This window comes from Lathyrus oleraceus, chromosome 7 (genome assembly GCF_024323335.1).
Source record: "Lathyrus oleraceus cultivar Zhongwan6 chromosome 7, CAAS_Psat_ZW6_1.0, whole genome shotgun sequence".
Taxonomy (NCBI): domain Eukaryota; kingdom Viridiplantae; phylum Streptophyta; class Magnoliopsida; order Fabales; family Fabaceae; genus Lathyrus; species Lathyrus oleraceus.
Genome location: NC_066585.1, coordinates 206,062,079 through 206,086,739, shown reverse-complemented (window position 1 = coordinate 206,086,739; position 24,661 = coordinate 206,062,079). Strand labels below are relative to the sequence as shown.

The window sequence follows — 24,661 nt, the reverse complement described above, 5'->3', positions numbered from 1 at the left end:
TAAAACTTTTAGGTTTTTGTTCGCTTTCTAACCATTCCTTTGGATAAATAGAAGTGTGGTGGCGACTCGACTTGTATGGTTTACCTTGGATTTAGTCAATATCTCTAATGGTAACGAATACCCCACTACAGCCTCGTTTTGAATTATCCTCGTCGAACTCATCTTCAAATCATTTCAGAAACTTCTAAGTCCCATTATAATGCTATTTCGACAGTATGACAACTTCTTTGCAAAGTTCCAGTCGAAAGGCTTTACCTAACTTCCCGTCGAAGTCAGCTTGAATTTTCCAAATATTTTCTTAAGTTTTATATTTGACTTCCTATATCTTTTTGAGTGTCAAAATTACAGCTAACAATACCTCCTCGAGAAGTGCAGGTCCTCGGGATATTTCTCTAAGCCTCGATCTAAAAAATATTTCACCATCCATCAAAAGGTTTCGTGCTTGAGGGACTGTGTAATGTTATATTTATACAGGGACCCGCCTAGGGTGATGACTTTAGAACGCCTTAGGAAAGGCGTAAGAAATATTTCTCCCCAGGGAAGGTATCGCCTCGCCCTAGGGTTTTCCTATTGCCCAATCATAGAAAATATTGGATAGACGTTTTCTTGGGAAGAGAGAAGTCAGGGTCATCAACTTACTCACGCCTCCTTAGAAATAAGGATTAAACGGTCCACCATTGACTGGGTGGATGATGACCCTTTCCAAGAGAACCCTAAACCTAATAGCCTTTATAAATACACCTCCTTTAGAGGAGGGAAATGACATATCATAATTCATACTAATCATACCCCTCACACTTATACTATTTTTCGAGGAAATCTGACTTTGAATTTATATTTTATATTTTATATACAACATTAACATTAATCTTCCTAAGTCATTCATCTTAGCATAATTTTTGTTAGTTTATCTTAATTTTATGAGTAATTATATGAATTATACCGTGATTAAAACATAATGATAAAAAAGTGGATTCAGATGATCTAATCATGTTTTATTACTAACTCAATTACAATATTTCTTTATTTCTTCATCCAACAATATATGTTAATCATATACCCCTTCCCGTCGATTTTACTACCTAAGTAGCTTGAAGTTTAGAAATCAGAAACAATTCTCATGGATCATATTATTTGACAATATTTTGGTACACTTGTCAAAAGTATACATCATATTATAATTTATTACGATCACATAACAAACAAACAGAAACAATAAACCTAAAAATGAATTGAACTAGAGAAAAACAATTTCGTAGAAACGACTCTTTTAAGGAAAAAAGAAATTACAACTAAAAATGATGACAACGACGACAATAACAACAACACCAACAACATAAAAAGTAGAAGATTGTGATACAATGCAAAAGCAACCAATGATAAAAAATTAAAGAAATCTAACACAACCGAAGAGCTAGAAACTATAAGTCCAAACAAATCAAGGGTATCATCGACCCTTCTTACAAAGTACAATTAAAAAGGCGTCTAAAACATGAAACGAGTAAAATTGTTTCATGGCACTACTTGCATCTTCTCACATTCCTCTCGCACTTCTTGAAAAAGAACACTAGATAAATATCTTTCACCGAAACTTGGAAATATCACCTGCAACGAATAAAAATGATGGATATTAAAATAAAAATAAAATATTTTAATTATGCAAATTTTAAATTTTATAACTTTTAGGAGTTAAAAATACAAAGATGACATTAGTAAGAAAGTAAATAATAGAGTCTAATTGGCTGAAGAGACATATAATCAATGTCTACCTCGGTTAACATACCATCCAAAGTGGAAAAAAAATGATAAAATGATAATTATTAATGATGAGATGTGCATATACCACAATAAGCTTTCCCTCATTTTCAGGCCTCTTTGCAAGCTGCAATGCGGCTGCAGCAGCACAACCCGAAGACATTCCCACCTATTTACCAAAGGGAAGAATGTATGAATAGCCAAAGTATAAAGCCAATGGTTAATCAAGATACAACAAATTGACATAAATCACTAACCAACAGGCCTTCCTGAAGTGCTATTGTCTTTGAAGTTTTGATTGATTCTTCACCTGATATCTGCAAAAAATGTCTTCATAAATTAGATTAATGCTTTGAGTTTTGATGAAAAGAATGTGAAAAGAGTAAAACACAATAACAAACCGCTATAACTTCATCCATGACTTTTCTATCCAAATTTTTGGGCACAAAACCAGCCCCAATACCCTGAATTATGTGAGGATCTGTAATTACAATTCATTAGGTCAAATATTTTTTTCCACCTCTATAAACTATTAATTGAGTTGGTTTAACGAGATACATTATGCCGAATATTCTAAAATATAAATATATACAATTAACGCAACACATAAATCTTTTATTTCACATTTCTTACTTGCTGTTCCACCGCTAAGTACGTTGCTTTCGAGAGGCTCTACACCAACAACCTAAAAGACACTCATGATTAATATCTTTTTATTAGTTAATTGATACTAAAGGACAATCATGTCATTGAAAATGTTTTACCTACCTTAATGTTTGGGTTTTGTTCTTTTAGAAATCGAGCTGTTCCAGTAAGGGTTCCACCAGTTCCAATTCCTGAAACTAAAATATCTACCTTACCTCTTGTATCTTTCCATATCTCTGGCCCAGTGCTGTCGTAATGTGCTTGAGGATTTGAAGGATTATCATATTGTTGAAGCATGAATGCATTAGGTGTATTTTTCACAATTTCTTCAGCTTTTTGAATTGCTCCAGGTATAGACTTGGAATGTTCAGTCAAAACAAGTTCAGCTCCAAATGCTCTCATAAGAATTCTTCTTTCTAAACTCATTTGAACAGGCATTGTCAAAATGAGTTTATATCCTTTAGTAGCTGCTATATAGGCAAGACCAATTCCTGTGTTACCACCGGTAGGTTCCACCAAAATACTCTGAGTTAAGAATAACAAAAGCAAAAGGGATTAAAGTAACATTTAATTGAAGTTTGATTCACTTCAACAAATTTATACTACGTGGAAGCAACAAACATAAACACAAATATCCATAATAATATTCATGGCCAGTTCAACTTATGAAGTCTAAAACAAAAATAAATTGAAATTTTATGTAAAAAAATAGCATAAAAAATATATTTTATAATATAAATAATTAAAAATATAGTAATTATTCAAATATATTAAAATAAAAATATATTATTTAAAAACTTGGGATATAAGATTAGCAAAAAGTTGATATATTTTTCTTTTATATATTGTCTGTCCATTTAAATTTATTTAGTAGCAAAATTAATATTATAATGCTTAAAACATATCAATAAATAAACAAATATGTTAAAGCGGATTTGATTAATATAGCTTTTGCTTGGATATCAATTATTACAAAAACAATAGTGCTATTTTTACACTAATTTATACCTTAATATTTACACATAGCACTATTCATCGTATTTATACGGTGAATAATATTTTTTATTTTTTATAAATAAAAATAATATTTATAAAAAATATTTTTATTTTTAAAATTATTTTTATAACATATGATCAATTTTATTACTATATTAATCATAAAAATATAAGTTATTAACCACATATTTTTTTTATAATTCATTAACCAAATTTACTACTTCATTAACCAATAAATATCATAATATTAACCAAGTTCTGACATTAGAATATAAAATATAATAATCGGTCTCTATACTCAATTATATTTTATATTTTAATATCAGAACTTGGTTAATATTATGAAATTTATTAATAGTGAATTTGATTAATAAATTATAAATAAAATATGTGATTAATAACCTATATATTTATATATTTGTGGTTAATATAATAATAAAATTAATTAAACACAAATTATATAAAATATATTTTTTTATTCATAAAAAAATAAAAAAATACTCTTCAGCATATAAATAGAATAATCTGTATTTAGTATTAGCGTATATTTAGGGTTTAAAAATAGTATTGCTCTTACCAAAATGATATTGCAATGAACCTTTTAACATTAAAAAAATATGATGCCAAACATTATCGTTCAATACAAATATATTACTGTTGTAGCATATGATACAAATAATTTAAAATTTTAGTTTAACTTAATAGAATATCCGGTAATCATTGGTTAACCGTATATAATTAATTTATACACTGAGATCCTATTTTCTCTACTAAGAATACATCAAACATATGTCATATCGCAATCGAAAAAAATATTTAAAATATTTTTTATTTATTTACAATAATTATTGGAGAAAGTATTTCAATAACAACAAAATAAAATCATACTAATGAAGATATATCATTTGTATCATGTTTTACCTTTCCGGGTGTAATGAGTCCTTTCCTCTCAGCGTCAAGAATCATGCTATAACCGATCCTGCAACACAACAAATGATAAAACAAAACAAAAGAAAATAGAGTAACGTCGCTACTGTAACTATATTTTGGATTTAACAATACCTGTCTTTGACACTGCAGCATGGTTCCATAAGCTCAAGCTTTGCAGCAATAGTAGCAATGCAACCTTTGGTAATACTGTTCAAGTAAACCATTGGCGTTTTTCCTATGAGCTGTGTCATGGAAGCAGCAACAAATGAACAAGATTCATCTTTGAACTGTGTGCTTATTGAAACAAACGAAAAACAAAAATAGTATGAAACCGACCTCTGTAATGTCCCCGGCAATGTTGAGACTGTCGAGGTTGGTTTGCGGTTGGACATTAGAGGTGGAGGACGAATAGATCCTGGAGAAGGTCGAAAGGTGGCCGATACCAAATCGCGGTGATATGGGAGCACGAATCAATGACTTGAGTAAGGAAGTAGAAGCCATTGGTGTTTGTGGAGAAAGCTTTGATGGCAGAGTCTTATAAATAAATCGATATGCTAGTCAGGGAGTCCACGATATCCACGAGATCGCATATTCCATGTGTTTTTTTGTTTGTTTCTTATAAAATCAAGATGAAGATAAATTAAAATAATCAACACTGCAACAATGAAATATAATATTTCAATCCACTCAATAATTGAAATATTATTGTCTGCTCTCACCCCCAATTTTGCAAATCCTCCCCATACTTTACAACTCATTTGCTTTGGTAGTTCGATGCCTTTGGATACAACTTCCTTCAAGGTAAGAGAGATACATCAAATAAATAGGAACACTCCACTACATTTGAATTTAGGTCCAGATACACTGGCGGTCAATTTTTTTTTTAAATAATCAACTATTTCAATTTAATTTTTTAAATAATCATAATTGTAATTTATTTACCAAAATAACCATGTTTCATGCACACATTTAAAGTATACGTCAGTTTGACGCATACATTTTGTCATTGAGCAGAGGCACCATCACTATTGGCGCATGCATGCATTGAACCCAATGCGATTGACGTATGCTTACTATGAATCATGTTCATGCGCCATTGCATGTGGCGCAATCTTTATGTATATTTTTTTAAATTTTAAATTTTATACTTATAAATAAATTAAGTAAATGGGTAAATGAAAAATAACTATTAATATTCTGATATAAACTTAAAATACAGCGGTGTTTGACAGATTTGTCATCATTTCTTCCCAATAGCTGGGGGTGTTGTTGTCAAGGGCGCTGCCGTAATTGAGTTCGGTGTCGATGTTGTCGTAGTTGGGTCGTTGTGGTTAGGTGGTTTGTGGACGGTATGGTTGCCCGAATTGGGACATTGAATCATTTTGGAAACAAAACAATGGTTGTTGTGGTGTAGTAAAGTCAAACAATGGTTGGATGTTGTGGCATTGTGATGTTTGGATGTTCATAAGTGGGGGGCTATGATGGGATATGATTGAATCGTATGAATCATCAGGACTATAGACAGATGTGGTGGTTACGTATGGTTGTTGGTGGTTAAGGTTTGATTCCTAGTTTTTAGTTTGGGTGTGTAACATGAATTGGTTGCGTGGTTGGGTGTTTGATGGTTGGGTCTATATGGTAGGGTGATGATGTGAGGCGTGTCGTTGGGTTTGGGTGGGTCGACATTATTCTTGGGCGGAGATTTGTTGTTGGACGTTTGATGACGAAGCTCGTTGTCGTGGATCAATCAAATACCTTGGCTTAGACAGAAACCGTGGTGTCGTATCCGACCTAACCATGCCATATAATGTTGAGTTAGTCTAACACCATGTATGATTTGTTCGTTTAAGATGTGTTACTGTCGATTCCTCCAACGATGACACGTTTCTTTTGTGAAGTCTCTCCAATCGGAATAATCCCATTGGCCATTGACTCTTTGTTGATGTCAATCTCTCAAACACGTCGGAGGTTCTGGAATTTGTTGTTGTATGCCGAACTGCAGCTTTACACGGCTACTCTGGTGCAACTCCATAGTAGTGAACCGAATGATTGGTGTTTTTTCTATCCAAACTACAACACCATCATCGTTAACCTGATGATCAAGACTCAAATACGGCCTCCAGATAACTGTATAAGGACTTGACATGATTAGAGGATATGTAATTGGATTTTTTAAAATAAAAAATAGAGTTGTTTAGTAGTAATACATCGTCTGGTCCAATGTGGTCTAAAAGATTGCAATAGACTACTACAACGTATTTGGGACACCTGTTGTAGTTCATCCCCTTAACTGACCACCTAGATCGAAAAGATTGAAAATATATTAGTTACAGTTAGTTGTAGTATAAAGTCTAATAAACTAAAAGATTTAAGATAAACTTACTTTGTTGCGTAGGGGAATGTGAATGGCTTCTCGTTGACCGGGGCGAGTGACAACATTCTTGACCAATCTCATGCTTGTAGCAAATAGGCGCGAGAATAAAATGTACAAGTATTTTTTTTGCCATTTTTACACAACGAACGATATAGATGAGACAAAATAGCTGAACTCCAACTATATGTGCCTACTTTATTTATGTTTCGTAACAACGACAAATACATAATATTTACCGTATTACCAGTACTTTCAGGAAATAAAAAATTATTAAATAGAATCACAATATAACATCAAGCTTTAATTATCTTTTCATACTCAGTAGATTCTTCGTTTAACGTTATACTTGAATAATAATGTTTAAGATATTTTAAATTAATACCTTGACCCTTAGGTTGACCCGAAGTCTGTCTCATAGTTGTGTCTTTACACAAAGGGGAACCCAATAATTCCTCGTATATATAATTATCTTGGTTACCTCTACCATTTACGGAGTTACCATCGATAGGTAGACCTAACAACATGTATATGTCCTCAAGTGTGACAGTACACTCACCGAAATGAAGGTGAAATGTGTGGGTCTCGGGTCTCCATATTTTTAACAAAGCAAGAATAAATTTGTAGTCAATTGAGTATGAGACTATGTTGAGTAGATTATTAAAACCGCATCCTCGAAGATATGGTTCTATCAAAGGGTCGTGTGATACATATTCATGTACACGACATCGAAATCTCTTTGGGTCCTAACAAAAGATAATTAAGAAATAAGTAAGAATAATTAATAAACAATATAGACATTTTGTTCGAAAATAAGAGTAAGTAATAAACAATATAGAATAAGTAATAACATACAAATGTCGTAATATTCTCGATTATTCCTCAATGTTCATCACCCATGGTCAATAGAGACATATTGTTGCAGATAAGTTGGGTGTTGTAGATAGGCTGAGTGTTGCAAATAGGTTGAGTGTTGCAGATAGGTTGAGTGTTGCAGATAGGTTGAGTGTTGCATATAGGTTGAGTGTTGCAGTATTTATAGATGTCTTTGAGGGTAAGTTGCATTCACGAGAAAGATTATTTTGCATGTGATATGTGAAGATGCGCCATTGGTAAGGGTGTTGGTGTAAGCCCTAGAGGCCAATACTTTTGGTACTTGTATCGAATTATTTATTAATAATAAAAGTTTTTTTCTTTATTATGTTTAAAATCCCTAGAATAGCTAGTCCGTTTAATGTATCAAGTGTGACTTAATCATGAGATCCTATTAAATATAAGGACACTATTATGAAAGTATATGTAGTCGAGCTTTGTTTTGAAGTTGGATAATATTAAAGCATTAAGACTATTATGTATATAGACTGATGATCACATCTCATGGATCATGGATAAGGAGTTATCAAGTCTTAAACATAAGTATGAATATTAAGAGTAATATTTATACTGGATTGACCCGCTATGAGAATACTATATAGAATATTATGCAAAGTGTCATAAGTTATTCTCATGGTAATAATGGTGTATACCACCCTTTGGCCTGAAACCACTATGAACCCTAGATATAGAGTCGAGTGCCTTATTGCTGATCAAACATTGTCTGTAACTGGATGACCATAAAGACAGTTGATGGGTACTCCACGAAGTATGCTGAGGGATATGAGTGGCCTAGATGGAATTTGTCCATCCCGCGTAATAGAATAAATGTCTACGGGCCCAATATTGAACTGGACAAGGATGACACGGTCTATGCCTTGTGTTCAATATAGACATAGGGGCAAAAGGATAATTATACACATAAGTATTATCACAAAAAGGATTTGTCAGATCACATGAAATTTTCGTGTCTTGGATAGTAGTAATGTGTTGCTAGATACCGCTCACTGTTTATTATGTTAAATACGTGATTTAATATAATTGTTAATATCGCGAAAACCTACAGGGTCACACACAAAAGGACGGATTGATGAGAGATAGAGTAAATAAGGAACATCATAAGGTACGATGCACTTAAGTGAATTGTAGAACATCGTAAGGTATAATGTACTTAAGTAGAATACGAAATATGGTAAGGTACCATACACTTAAGTGATTGTGGCATCTCATAAGATATGAGCCTCTTACACTGAAGTGAGCTTTTTAGCTTGCAGCCCACACAAGTGATTCTATAAATAAAACCCTTATGCAGAAGCATTTGTGCAGTTGAAATTTCGTTTTTGTCTCTCTCTGTCTTACTAAAAGCCTTCATTCGTAGCAGCTAGCACTGAGATTGAAATCGTGGACTGAGTAGAGGCGTTGTCACCATTCAACGTTCGTGATCACTCCTTAGATTTGCATCAAAGGTTTCAATTTCCACAAGAGGTAACGATTCTATCACTGATCATGCCCATTCGTAAGGATCACTAAAGGAGAAAATTTTTAATTTCCGCTGCGTTTTGGATTGCTATTCTCCTTCAGTGGTATCAGAGCCACTTACGAAACCATGCATCTGGTAGCTGTTTATTTTCTGTATTAATATGATTAAAAGACAGAATAAATCAAAGAATAAACGAGTAATTAAATTTGGCATCATGTGTGTACGATTTGGATGATTGATGTTGACTATGCTTCGGAATCCTATGTTAGTATGGTGAAGCAGCGATACATCGATCGTCCATAGGTTACACAATTGAGATTGATCAAGTTATATATATGATATAAGTAATTCTGATGCAAAATACAGTATATATGATATACTGTTCTCTTTCGTTTATTCAAACACTTAATGGTTGTTTTCCTTTGAGCGATCAATGGTCATTTGCTTCAGAATCCAATGAAAGTATGGTGAAGCAATAACGGGTTGATCAATCATACTGAATTAACAATCGATGTGTGTTTGACGGTATGAAATTGGTGCATTAGGGTGCATGGCGGTACAAGGGTTGTATTGTCAAAGAGTTATGCGGAACCCCCGACTAACTCTGCGTAGTGTGATCAGTCGCCGAAATTTAATTTGGTTTATTTAATTAACAAAATTTTAATTAATAATAATAATAATGTGTTTATTATTATTGTCTTGTGGTGATCGGTTATAGCCTTAATTTTCCTTTATTTTTTTGGGTTTTTAAAATACGACCTGCGTGTCGTGCCTCTCTTTTAATCTCTTAATGTAACTTCTTTTCTCATCTCACTCCCTCGTATGTAAAACGAGTTTCTTTTATGTAATGTAATGTTATGAAGAAAGAGAAGAATACAATATCAAAGGAGGACAACCTTGAAGATCTTGCTTGGAGAAGCTTAGATCGTTATTAGGTTAACTTAGGTTCTCTCATTGGCTTGGGAGAACAATTGCTCTAGGGGTCATAACTGTTTCATTTTGTATGTATGTTGATGCATGTGAATGTATGTTGATGCATGTGAATGTATGTTGATGCATGTGAGAGACGATTTATATGATAAATAAGTCGGTGAGATCAGAATAATTCCAAATTCCCTCAAATTAAAGATTAAGTTTATGCTTTCCAAGTTTTAGCACTCATCAAGACTAGTATCGAATAATGTAGGTTTCTCCTACGCGAGGTGCATGTTCTATATTAGTAAGGCACGATGGGATAATTGTAATATCCAATTGCTAAAACAATGGTTCAAACTTAACTAAACAAATTATAATAAGATTATATATGTTTAGAAGCAAGAGTTGGAAAGGATCCATATGATTGATTGGAATAAGGAGTTATTCACCTAACTAAAATATTCGAGAGTTGTATTAGATACAATTGGAAGGAGTTCCTACCTAAATAACCTAGTTTTGTGTAATCCGCCTACGCGGACTTAAAACAAAGTGAAATGTGGATCTCGACCTACTAGAAAATCTTCCAACGGGATTTTCCAAATCAAATGGTGAGGGTCATTTGTTTTGAGTAAAATAGTGGGAGCATATTTAATTAAAGGCCTAATTAAATATGTTATTTTATTGATACTTATATTTTCATTATTTTCATGTAGATTACCATGACAACAAACACCTATAACAACATTTTGCGATCAATTCTTAATAAGGAAAATTTTTCTGGGACAAATATTCTGGATTGGCACTGAATTCTGAGGATTATCCTTAAACATGATAGAAAGATGTATGTCTTGGAGAAACTTGTTCCTGAAGAGGAACCTCCTAGTTATGCACCTAAGGCAGAAAGAGATGCTTATAAGAATCATGTCGATGATGCCAATGAAACTGCTTGCCTCATGCTAGCTACCATGAACTCAGAGTTGCAAAAGAAACATGAGAACATGACAGCGTTCGATATGATCGAACACCTGAAGATGCTCTATCAAGAGCAGGCAAGGCATGAAAGGTTTGAAGTTTCAAAAGTCCATTTTCAAGGCAAGTTAGCTGAGGGAGCCCCTATAGGTCCCCATGTGCTCAAGATGATTGGGTATGTGGAGAACCTTGAGAGGTTGGGTTTTCCCCTCGGAAAGGAACTTGCGACTGATTTGATCTTGCAATCGTTGCCAGATAGATTCAGTAAATTTGTCCTTAATTTCAATATGAATGATATGGACAAATCTCTTCCTGAATTGCTAGCCATGTTAAGAACTGCTGAGCAGAATTCTGAAGTCAAAAGGGAAGTCCATTCTGATGATCGGAAATGGAAAGAGCCAAAACAAAAGACCCACCAAGCAGGGTGATAAAGGGAAAGACAAGGAAGTTGCCAAACCCAAACCCATTGCTCCTGCTTTGAAGCCTAGTGGATGCATATCAAAGGAAGACACCTACTTCCATTGCGGTAAGACCGGACACTGGAAGAGAAACTGCCCAAAGTACCTGGAAGATAAGAAGAATGGAGTAGAGACTTCAACTTCATGTATTTTTGTTATTGAAATTAATTTATCTACTTCTGCATCATGGGTATTAGATATTGGATGCGGTTCTCACATTTGTACCAATGTGCTGGGGCTAAAAATGAGTAGAGATTTGGCAAAAGGTGAAGTTGACCTACGAGTTGGCAATGGAGCAAAGGTTGTTGCTTTAGCCGTAGGAACTTATGTATTGACTTTACGTAGTGGTTTAATAATTTAGTTAGAGAACTGTTATTATGTACCTACAATTAGCAGGAATATTATTTTCGTTTCTTGTTTGGATAAGTTTGGTTTTTCATTTATAATAAAGAACAATTGTTTCTCCATTTATTTGAATGATATATTTTATGCTACTGCACAAATGAACAATGGACTATATATCCTTGATATTGAAATGCCTATTTATAACATTAATACTAAAAGGATGAAACCTGATGAGTTAAATCCAACTTACCTTTGGCATTGTCGATTAGGCCACATAAATGAGAAACGCATTTCCGAACTCCATAAAGATGGACTCTTGGACTCTTTTGATTATGAACCATATGAGACATGTAGATATTGTTTAATTGGAAAGATGACAAAGTCTCCATTCACAGGAAAAGGTGAAAGAGCTAATGATCTTTTGGTCCTCATACATACTGATATATGTGGACCATTGAATATACCAGCTTGAGGAGGTTTTCAGTACTTCATCACATTTACTGATGATTTCAGTAGATATGGTTATGTGTATTTAATGAAACACAAATCAGAGTCATTTGAAAAGTTCAAGGAATTCAAGAATGAAGTACAAAACCAAATAGGTAAGAATATTAAAACTCTTCGATCAGATCGAGATGGTGAGTATTTAAGCCTAGAGTTTGATGACCATCTGAAAGAGTGTGGGATTCTATCCCAACTTACTCCTCCTGGAACACCCTAATGGAACGGTGTATCTGAGAGAAGAAATCGAACCTTATTAGACATGGTCCGATCCATTATGGGTCACGCCGATCTTCCAAACTCCTTTTGGGGACATGCACTATTGACAGCAGCTTACACACTTAACCGCGTTCCATCCAAAAAGGTTGAGAAGACACCATATGAGATATGGAGTGGTAAGAAACCACATATGTCCTACATGAAGATTTGGGGTTGCGAAGTTTATGTGAAACGACAAATTTCAACTAAGCTTGAGCCCAAATCTGACAAATGCTTATTTCTGGGGTATCCTAAAGTAAAAATAGGGTATTACTTCTACAATTCTTCTGAGGGCAAAATGTTTGTCGCTCGAACTGGAGTTTTCCTAGAAAAGGATTTTATTTCCAAAGGAATAAGTGGGAGGAAAGTAGAGCTTGATGAAATTCAAGAATCACAAAGCATTGATACACCTATGGAGGAATTAGAGAAGGAAACATAAGTAGTTATGGAAGAGCAACCTGCTAAAGTAGAACAAGACCAGCGTAGATCAAGCAGGATACGTCACCTACCTGAGAGATATGGATATCTCATAACTGATCAAGGTAATGTATTACTCATGGATCAAGATGAGCCTGTGACCTACCAAGAGGCCATAACTGGTCCCGAGTCTGAGAAGTGGCTAGAAGCCATGAAATCTGAAATGGATTCCATGTACCCAAACCAGGTTTGGACCTTGGTAGAGCCTCTTGTAGGAGTTAACCCTATAGGATGCAAGTGGGTCTTCAAAAAGAAGACTGACATGGATGGTAAGGTACATACCTATAAGGCAAGACTGGTTGCAAAAGGATATAAACAAATTCATGGGGTTGACTATGATGAAACCTTTTCACCAGTTGCAATGCTTAAATATGTTCGAATTTTACTTGCTATCGTTGCATATCATGATTATGAAATATGGCAGATGAATGTTAAAACTGCTTTCCTTAATGGGAGTCTTCTTGAGGATGTGTACATGACACATCCTGAAGGATTTGACATACCAGAAGAAGCCCAAAAGACATGTAAGTTACAAAGATCAATCTATGGATTGAAGTAAGCTTCCAGAAGATGGAATCTTTGTTTTGATGAAACAGTAAAACAATATGGATTCATCAAGAATGAAGATGAGCCTTGTGTCTACAAGAAGGTTAGTGGGATCATGATCGTCTTCCTGGTATTATATGTAGATGACATATTACTCATTTGAAACGATGTCCCTACCCTACAACAAGTAAAGTCTTGGTTGGGGAAAAGCTTTTCTATAAAGGACCTGGGTGAAGCAGCCTATATATTAGGAATCAGGATCTATAGAGATAGATCATAAAAACTGCCTGGCCTAAGTCAGAGTACATACATAGACAAAGTTCTGAGACGCTTTAATATGCATGGTTCCAAGAAAGGATTCATACCTATGCAACATGGCATGTGTCTATCAAAAACACAATCCCCTTCAACTAAGGAAGAAATGGATCGCATGAATAAGATTCCATATGCATCTGCAATAGGATCTATCATATATGCCATGTTATATACTTGACCAGATGTCTCGTATGCTTTAAGTGCAACGAGTAGGTACCAATCTGATCCCGGTGATGCTCATTGGGTAGCTGTCAAGAATCTCCTTAAGTATTTGAGAAGGACTAAGGACTCACTCGTGATATATGGAGGTCAGGAAGAGCTTGTTGTAATTGGGTACACCGATGCTAGCTTCCAGATAGATAAGGATGACTTTAGATCACAATCTGGTTATGTGTTTTGCTTAAACGGTGGCACTGTGAGTTGGAAAAGTTGAAAGCAAGATACAATTGTTGATTCTACAAACGAGGCCGAGTATATTGTTGCCTCAAGTGCAGCAAAGGAAGATGTTTGGATCAAAAAGTTCATTAGTGAACTTGGCATAGTTCCTAACATTGTGGATCCCATTGATCTCTATTGTGATAACAATGGTGCTATAGCACAAGCTAAGGAGCCTAGATCTCACCAGCGATCCAAACACATACTTAGGCGTTATCACCTCATTCGAGAGATAATAGATATAGGAGATGTGAAAATATGCAGAGTACTTACACTTGACAATATTACTGACCCACTGACAAAGCCTCTTGCGTAGCAGAATCATGATGGACATACTAGATCTATGGGCATTAGGGGTATGCCTGATTGGCTCTAGTGCTAGTGGGAGATTTATGGTGTAAGCTCTAAAGGACAATACTTTTGGTACTTGTATCGAATTATTTATTAATAATAAAAGGCTTTTTCTTTATTATGTTTGTTTAATAAAGTCCCTAGAATAGCTAGTCCGTTTAATGTATCAAGTGTGACTTAATCATGAGATCCCATTAAACATAAGGACATTATTCTTGAAGTATCCATAGTCGAGCTTTGTTGTGAAGTGGGATAACATTAAAGCATTAAGACTATTATGTATATAGACTGATGATCACATCTCATGGATCATGGATAAGGAGTTATCAAGTCTTAAACATAAGTATGAATATTAAGAGTAATATTTATACTGGATTGACCTATTATGAGAATACTATATAGAATGTTATGCAAAGTGTCATAAGTTATTCTCATGATGATAATGGTGTATACCACCCTTTGACCTGAAACCACTATGGACCCTAGATGTAGAGTCGAGTACCTTATTGCTGATCAAACATTGTCTATAACTGGATGCCCATAAAGACAGTTGATGGGTACTCCACGAAGCATGATGAGGGACATGAGTGACCTAGATGGAATTTGCCCATCCTGCGTAACAGGATAAATGTCTACGGGCCCAATATTGAACTAGACAAGGATGACACGATCTATGCCTTGTGTTCAATATAGACATAGGGGGAAAATGGTAATTATACACGTAAGTATTATCACAAAAAGGATTTGTTAGATCATATGACATTTTTGTGTCTTGGGTAGCAGTGATGTGTTGCTAGATACCGCTCACTATTTATTATGTTAAATCTGTGATTTAATATAATTGCTAATGTCGTGAAAACCTATAGGGTCACACACAAAAGGACAGATTGATGAGAGATATAGTAAATAAGGAACACCGTAAGGTACGGTGCACTTAAGTGAATTGTAGAACATCGTAAGGTATGATGTACTTATGTAGAATACGAAATATGGTAAGGTACCATGCACTTAAGTGATTTTGGCATATCATAAGATATGAGCCACATACACTTAAGTGGGCTTTTAGGCTTGCAGCCCATACAAGTGGTTCTATAAATAGAACCCTTATGCAGAAGCATTTGTGCAGTTGAAATTTCGTTTTTGTCTCTCTCTTTCACTCAAAGCCTTCATTCGTAGTAGCTAGCACTGAGATTGAAGGAATTTGTTCGTGTGGACTGAGTAGAGGCGTTGTCACCATTCAACGTTCGTGATCACTCCTTAAATCCGCATCAAAGGTTTCAATCGCCACAAGAGGTAACAATTCTATCACTGATCTTGCCCATTCGTAAGGATCACTAAAGGAGAATTTTTTTTAATTTTCGCTGCATTTTGGATCGCTATTCTCCTTCAAAGGGAGCATGAGTGTCTTTTTGCATGTGGTATGTGAACACGCGCCATTGGTAAGGGCACATGTGTTTATCCTTTTAGGGAAGGGGAATCCTGTAGGGAATCATGAAGGGTGCATGGCTTGTCTTGTTATGGTGCATGTAGGGAATCGTGGCAGAGATTCTTGTAGTCTGAACCCTAGGTTTATGCAAGATTCTTCGTATAAGCCACTGCAAATGGCACATAACTTATATCCATATAGCATGCACTAGTCCCTTTGGAGCATACATTGCTTTATGGTTCTTCACCATTTATCCTATTTAACTGCATGCTAATACGTGATAAATGAACTCACCATCAAACTTGCATCTTACAAAAATGTCTTCATCACCACATTATATGATCAATACCCATATCGATGGTGAAATATTTGAGTGTCAGTTATTCGGTTTTTATTTTCGTAACACATAAGTAACTCAGTTTACAATAAATAGACAATCACATTTTTCACATTTGAAACAAAGAATAGAAAATAAATTGAAGTGTAGTCAGGTGGGACAAATCATCTACAAAAATCTGGTGTTTTTTGCAGACAATCAAGTAAAATTTTATCAGTTGAAGATTCGAGATGATGATGATGTTCACCATATGTTTCTCAATCATGAACAATTTGGGTTCAATGATATTGAGTTATATATATTAACGCAACATAATCAATTGTCTTAGTTTGTTGATCCGTCACAAGTGTTTTATGAAAATAATGACAACGAACAAGCTAAAGTCGATATTGTTGACGAGGAAGAAGAAGAAGATGAGTTATTGGTTGATGAAATGGTGAACGATGAAATTGTCGACCACCAGCAAGAGCCATTACCAGCTAGTCATGTATATTATCCACCTCAATACATGACAAGCTTGAATTTAGGTTCAGACGAACCTTCGTCAGATATACTTTACAATCCTTATGTGCATATTCAAGGATCATCGAAAGAAGGAGACAAATTTCACACAAAAGAAGATTGTGTCAGAGCCATTAAAAAGAATCACATGAAATTATCAGCTGATTATAGGGTTGATCGAACTAATGCAACGAGGTATAAGATTTTTTATCGAAATAAGCTCTGTCAGTTCTGATTGTCAGCATCTTACCGGAAGAGGAGTGATTCTTGGGAGATAGGTTCTATCGGTCCAGTTCACACATGCTTAACCACGAACCCAATGCAGGACCATCACAAACTCAACTCTCAATTAATATGCGACGAAATTTTTCTGTCATTAGCGATAATCCGTTGTTAAAGGTGAGTACAATAATCTCGCATATTGTTACACAATACAACTATACCCCATCATACAGGAAGACATGGATATCTAGGACTAAGGCAGTTGAAAAAGTGTTTGGCAATTGGGAGGAGTCATACAAAGAACTTCCAAAATACTTAATGGCACTTAAGCATTATGCTCTAGGGACTATTGTCAGTTTGGAAACGTTGTCGGCGTATACCCCAGATGGGACTTGTGTCAGTGGTAATGGCATATTCCACTGACTTTTCTAGGCGTATCAACCATGTATCAAAGTTTTTGCTTTATGTAAAACCTATTATAGAAATTGGTGGTACATGGTTGTACGGGAAATATAAAGGAACGCTACTGATGGCAGTGACACAAGATGGCAACAACAATATTTTTCTAATCGCCTTTGCCCTATTTGAAGGGGAGACTGCTGGGGGATGAATTTTTTTCATAAAAAATCTCCGATTGCACGTTGCTCCTCAGCCTAACTTATGTTTGATCTCAGACAAACACCCTTCAATAATGAGTGTATATAAAAACATTGATAATGGATGGAAGGATCCTCCTTCGACGCATGTCTACTGCATTAGACATATCACTCAAAATTTCATGTGGGAGATCAAAGACAAAATGTTGCTGAAGAAGGTTGTCAACGCATGGTATGCATTAACAAAACCTTCTTTCAAACACTACCGCGAAGACATCATATTGTTGAACACATATATAGTAAGGTGGATCGACAATATTCCATTGGAGAAGTGGACTAAGGCATATGACAACGGTCAACGATGGGGTCACATGACAACAAATCTTGTGGAATCAATAAACTTTGTCTTCAAAGGCATCTGAAACCTACCTATAACCGCTTTAGTGCAAGCAACATATTTTAGGCTAGGGGCGCTGTTTGAGATCAGACGTTCCAAATGAAAGTCAGTGTTACAATCTGGGCAGTTGTTCAGTGATGCTTCAATGAAATTCATTAAAGCGGAAGATGCCAAAGCTAACACACACGTGGTCACGATGTTTAACTGTGCTAAAGGTTGGTACATTGTTGCTGAGTCAATGGATCACAATAAAGGCATGCCGATGGGACACCATCGAGTGGAACTAGATAGAGGTTGGTGCGATTGCGGAAAGTTCCAAGCCTTTTGTATGCCCTGCTCCCATGTCATAACGACATGTTCAAATGTTCGACATGATCCTTCCAACTTACTATCCGATGTTTACAAAGTCATAAACCTTTGCAATGTTTACAAAATTAGCTTTTCAGTGGTAGCAAAAAAGGATTATTGGTATGTATATCAAGGGGACATTCTTTGGCACAGTAAAATAATGCGAAGAAAGAAAAAGGGCCGCCCAAACCGCACCCGTATTCGAACCGAAATGGATACGACGAACAAAATGGTTAGATTATATAGTTCATGTCGCCAGCCCGATCATGATCGTACTAATTATCCCAGTGTTGGAACAAGCACAACAAGATCATTTTAATTGTTACTCTTTTTCATTATAATAAAAACAACATTCATTTTATATGATAAGCAGAACAAATACAATAATTAAATAACAACACAAGAAATTATAACAAATGAAATACCATCACAAACAAATACAACACATAAACAACACAACTATGCAATTACAACCATCAAAACAATTTTGTGAGAAATATACATCATCATGTGAACGTCTCTGTCAGTTTTAACATCCGCCCAGAGATGAACTTCTCCATTTTGGTTGAATGTGGTATCAAGCCATTAAATTCTTCTAATCCTTTCACCATGTGAAATATCTCCAAATAACCAACGGTTCAAGGTCCTGTTAAGATGTTCGAACGTATCTACATTCCAAAATTGGATCTTCATTGGAGGCTGCATTCCTTAAAAGATTAAATCGACATTTCTCTTGTGAATATAAGGATACAAGTATGAATATGCATACATTTTAAAGAAAATTGAAGGGGATTGAAGGAAAATGGAAGGAGAGGGTAAGAAGTTGTGTGAAAACTTATGGGAGGGTGTTGTTGTATTTATAGATGAGTGGTGGAGCAGTAGCCACATGCATTGGCGCACACATAGAGTGCACTATGCATGCGCCATTGCATGTGGCGCATTCACATGCATGCACCATTGCATGTGGTGCCAATGAATACCATTTTCATTGGATATGCCCATGCAAATGGCGCCTAGGTTAGACATTTTTTGAAATGTGATTATTTTGATAAATATTTTGAAAAAATGATTATTTTAGAATTTTAATTAAAAAAAGTGGTTATTTTAAAAAAAATTCCTAGCAACCAAATATAGTATGATTTAATATTATATTATATTAATTTATTTATTTTATTTTAAAAATAAATTAAAATTTTAAAATAACTTTTACCAAAAGTATCGATACTAACTTAAGTTTATGGATATCAAAGAATTTATCAAAATTAATTGTAGATACTAACTTAAATTCATAGGTATCAAAGAATTCATCAAATTAATTATATTAGATAGATTATGGGACTGTTTGTTTTATCTTTAAAAAGAAAAAAAATATTTGTATTTTTAAAAATGATTTTTATAAAAATATTTTTCAAAATATTACCAATTCTTTTAAATGATTTTTTTTTTCTAAATTGAAAGATTAATTTGACCTGCTATAACATAAACATACATTATTGAAAATAAGAGTCAGTCTTGGACTAAGTAGGGGTGTTCATGGGTGCGGGTGGACCTGCAAACCCACTGACCTAAATCGAACCAACTCATAAATTACCCGAACTCATTCATTTACGGGTATACCCAATCCAATCCGCAACAACCCGAACAATTTTGGTTTGAGTATCGGGTTTGAGTTTTTCAACTCGTAGACCCATTAACTCAACCCATTGATGTGACATTGGTAATTTTTTATTTTTTATTTTTTATTTTTTATTTTTTATTATTATTTTAAATAAAAATATAAAAATAATATTTCACTACTAACCATAATTTTGCCAAAAAAGTTTTATTCTCCACCAATCGTACTATTAGACCAATTAGTTTATGCAATTCCAAGACTAAATGTTGTTTCTTATTTTTTTTACGTCATTTTCAAGTAAATATTTTGTGGAAATAATGTGTCTAGTGGAATTTTATACTATTATCAAGTGTTATGTCGTGTTGATGAATTTTCTTAGACATTATATGATGTGTTTCATCCAATTTGAATTGTGTTAAAAAAATTATATTGAAAAAAATCATTAAAAATTTAATTTTTATTTAAAACTCAAGTCGCGAACCGAACCCAACCCAACCCAACCCATAAATGAACAGGTCGGTTCTGGTCGATTTTGACGGTAAAATTCGGAGTTGAACGACTAACCCAACCCATTAAGGTTTAAACGGGTTCGGTAACGGGTTAGAGTAAACCTGGTCTAACCCAACCCGTGTACACCCCTAAGATCAAGTGTTAGCTAATATTTTCGATGTAGCTAAAAATCTCAGCATAAGTCAAAGTGAAGGTTATTTGGACGTGTGATGACATGTACATTGTTGAAGTCTCAAGTGGGACTTAGCATTTTTTAGGAATATATTTGAAAGACATTTTGACAGCAACATTTCGACAGCATCAAGCGCATCGAAGTGGAGGTTATTTGAGTGTGCAAATGTGCTTTGTTCAAAATCAATAACTACTTCTTAGTTTTATCTTGAAAGACACGTGGAGGGAATGTAGGGACAAAATGCATGCATAAGTCTATGTGACTAAAGCTGAAGATTGAAACGTTAGGAAGAACTTATTTCATACTAGTATAAATAGAGTTTCTAGTGTTAGGATTCGTGGTGTTCATTTGATTTCATCACAGAATCTCACACATACTCAAAGTATCAGTGTTAGAGAAAAGAGTTTTACAGAGAGAATATATGAATCATGAAACACCACCTTTATTTTAATGCAAAGTTTTCAGTTCATTTTATAATTTATGCCCAGTTGCTCTCATCTTTATTTTCGCTCCATTGTTACTTTATTTTTGTTCTTACAACATTTTTGCTTTTCATTACTGTCGAAGTCACGCTTTTTATCTCCCTTTTACAACTATTTCGACCAAGTCGAAATCAGTCTCATCTCAACCAACACTATAAAAGCACAATTTTTAGCATTATGTCATAAGATTCTCTAGTTGATCCTGCAAGTAACCTTTAATAAGATACTAGCGGTTGTTTACCAAATTTCAGCGTAAACAAATTGGCATGTCCAGTGGGACTCGTGCTAAACTCTTGTTTGTTATAGATACTCATAAGTTTCTTTCATAAAATTATTTTGCGTTCATGAATTGTTCTGGATAGTTTGCATGCATTAAAGAAGTGAAAAATCTTTACCAAAAAGGACGCGTCCCCCTACAGATAACACTAATGCACATAACAGCCCCCAGAATGTAGTAGAATAACCAGTCAGATCGACGGTTGAAGATGCGGTTTTGTCAACGCCTGTTAGGACAACTATTTTGGTGGTGTCATCGACGCCAGTTACACAGGTGCCATAACAGGGGATAACACCCTCATCACAGTCAAGAAATACCATGTTCAACCCTACAGTCGCAAGGCCTTTGTTCGGGTTCTCAATGGCAATGAAGAATAAGGATTACCCTTACGGCATGCCAACGACGATGATGGTTGGCCTACATACTAACATGTCAACTTTTAGTGATAATGCAATGGCAACTGTGTCATCGTATAACCCACAAAATGTCCCTGCGTCGACCATCAATAATATGGTTCGATCGGGAGGGATATGTTATATCCCTTACACATCGCCATCGTTGAATACCACTTCCATGATGGATATGAGGCAACAAATGGACGAGAGTAACCTAGAGTTGGTTAACAGTCTCGCCCAACAAATGGGGACCATTTTCAACCCCTTGATTACAAACATGAACCAAACCTATGAACTATTGGCAAACCAGATGGGGAGAATAACTGGTTTTTTTGGAACGCTCCAAATTCCACCTCGACTAACCCCTCAGATATCAAATGTTGAGCAGGTAGAAACCCCTAAAAACGGGATGGTACATGCAAATGTAAGCCAAGATCAACGATTTCGACCAGAATTAGTCCCAAATAGGGAAGAAGAAGAATACATAGGCCAACATAATCCCATACCTCTGATGGTTCAGAGAAACCAAGATACTGATCAGGTTCTTTGAAATGTCCAACAAAATAATTTTGGTGGACATAATAACATAGCCAATATGATCAAACAGATCTTGGCCCAAAACGGCCTTAATGTGGGACTCCACGGGCCTAACTTCATTTCCTCTTTGTCATAATATGTTGGATAAATAGAGTTACCAGTGATTGGAAAGCTCCAAATTCACTAAGTTTGCTGGAGACACTAGTGAGTCAACAATAGAACATGCCGTCAGGTACCGAACTGGAGCTAGTGACATTGCGAACAATGAAAATTTGAAAATGAAGTATTTTCCAAAGTCTCTTACAAAGAAATCCTTCACTTGGTTCACCACACTTCCTCCATACTATTTTCAAACATGGATTCAGTTGGAGAGATTGTTCCATGAACAATTTTACATGGGTCAGTCAAAAATAAGTTTCAAGGAGTTAGATAGTGTTAGGCGAAAAGTTCCGAAATCAATTGATGATTATCTAAACATGTTCAGACTTCTTAAAGCAAGACATGGTGGCGTGGATTATTCCATTAGGAAGAAGTTAAATATTGAATACCTTAGGGACATGAGACAATTGACAGATAGGGTTCGTCAGGTCGAACGCTTGAAAGCTGAAAAAGCCAGAAAGAATAAGTATCATAAAAAAGAGAAAGTTTCTTATGTAGAGGCAGGCGATTACCCGTCATACGTAGGCGACAAAGGTGTTGAAGAGAGTTAGGTAAACATGCGTGAACTTAAGCCAGGACCTCCCTATGTATGTAAGTTGTTGAAGCCATCGAACAAGAAAAATCATGTTGAGCCCAACAAGAATGATGAATTTGTCGCTAAAACTTATACTTTTGATATAACAAAGTGCGACGAAATATTTGATTTGTTAGTCACAGATGGACAAATTATAATACCTCATGGCCTAAAAAATCCTCCATTAGAACAAATGAAAAAGAGAGTTTTTTGTAAGTACCATAATTTATTGGGTCATAAGACTTTTCAATATGTTCTTTTCAGGGATTTGGTGCAAAAAGCTTTGAAAGAGGACATACTCCAAATTGGTGAGAAGAAAAGACACCGATGAAGGTGGATTCTGACCCAATACATACAAAGGATGCTCACTATGTCGAGCATGTGGAGATCTTAACGGTCGAAGCCACTGAAGGCTTCAACATGGAGGTTGTTATACCCCAAATTTTGACCATATGTCCCATAACCTAGATCAATAACACGCCCGGAGCCGGTATAAGTCATATGGTCATCCCCATTGATTTAAAAAGTCAAAGAAGGACCATTTTGACCTTTTCCGAATCCATCTTGATTAATTGATACCCTTTTTGTTTGTAGAATTGATTAGAGTTTATCAGATTTTTGCTAATTTACAATTAAATTAGTAAAATGAGGTTTAATTTATAATTTATGATTAACTCGTAATTAGCTAGGGTTTAGTTTAAGTTTTATTTAGATTAATTAGGTTAATATTTATTAATTATATCATTAATTAACTTTTATCAAGATGTCAATTAATATTATTAGGTGATGATTATGTTAATTAGTCTAAATAAGACAATTAGTTTATTCTTATTAGTTTTTTAATCCAATTTTGTCTGCTAAATGGGTTGGTCAAAGGGCTGACCAAAACCCAAGTCCAACTGGGACAAACGTAGGACTCGAGTCCAAACCATTTGGGCCAGGAAGACTCAAATTCCACCGGGTCACACCTATGACCCGGTCCAATTCCCCAATCCAAACCCTAAGATATGCGCAATCAGAAATAGAAAGGGTCAAATGTTGGAAATTAATTGAATCAAATATTTCACTTTTATTGCAAGATACATCCAGAATTCGATTTACAAGAGGAAAAAGACTAAATACAATTAGATCCAAATTCTAAAAAAAAACTAAACCAAATCACAATCAATCAGATACAAAATTCCCTAAAACAAATCAATATAATTAAATCACTAATACCTAATTTGATCTATAAATACAAGAGAAATTAGATGAATTAAGGATGTAAAAAAATTAAGAAAACCCTAAGTACGCTATTGCCTCTACAATTTCCAACCTCCATTAAAGCTCCAATCAAACAGTAATTAGGGTTTCCCATTGAAACCCTAATTCCTCCGAGCTAATCCACATCACAACACCATTTATACCTCACACAAGAAGAAAAGAAGTTAGAGGAGGAAGAAAAGACAAACCGGATCAAAGACAATAAAAATAATCGAAACAATTATCTTTTT

At 34.9% G+C, this 24,661-nt stretch overlaps 1 protein-coding gene across 1 annotated transcript; it reads right to left on the bottom strand.

The window, feature by feature from the left end:
* Nucleotides 1-1,317: 1,317 nt before the first annotated feature.
* Nucleotides 1,318-4,888, bottom strand: LOC127107101 (cysteine synthase). Its single transcript, XM_051044377.1, has 9 exons — nt 4,663-4,888; nt 4,459-4,568; nt 4,318-4,375; nt 2,524-2,925; nt 2,389-2,440; nt 2,157-2,236; nt 2,013-2,072; nt 1,844-1,924; nt 1,318-1,605 (listed from the first exon to the last, which is right to left on the bottom strand). Exons 1-9 carry the CDS (start codon nt 4,825-4,827, stop codon nt 1,513-1,515), a joined length of 1,101 nt encoding a protein of 366 aa, XP_050900334.1. The 5' UTR covers nt 4,828-4,888; the 3' UTR covers nt 1,318-1,512.
* Between the last annotated feature and the right edge of the window lie 19,773 nt (nt 4,889-24,661).

Coding starts and splice junctions, on each gene's coding strand:
- LOC127107101 (XM_051044377.1), bottom strand. CDS start 4,827: ATGGCTTCTACTTCCTTACTCAAGTCATTGATTCGTGCTCCCATATCA. Junction 2,237..2,388: donor ACTTAGCGGTGGAACAGCAA/GTAAGAAATGTG, acceptor TTGTAATTACAG/ATCCTCACATAATTCAGGGT. Junction 1,606..1,843: donor ATGAGGGAAAGCTTATTGTG/GTATATGCACAT, acceptor TATTCGTTGCAG/GTGATATTTCCAAGTTTCGG.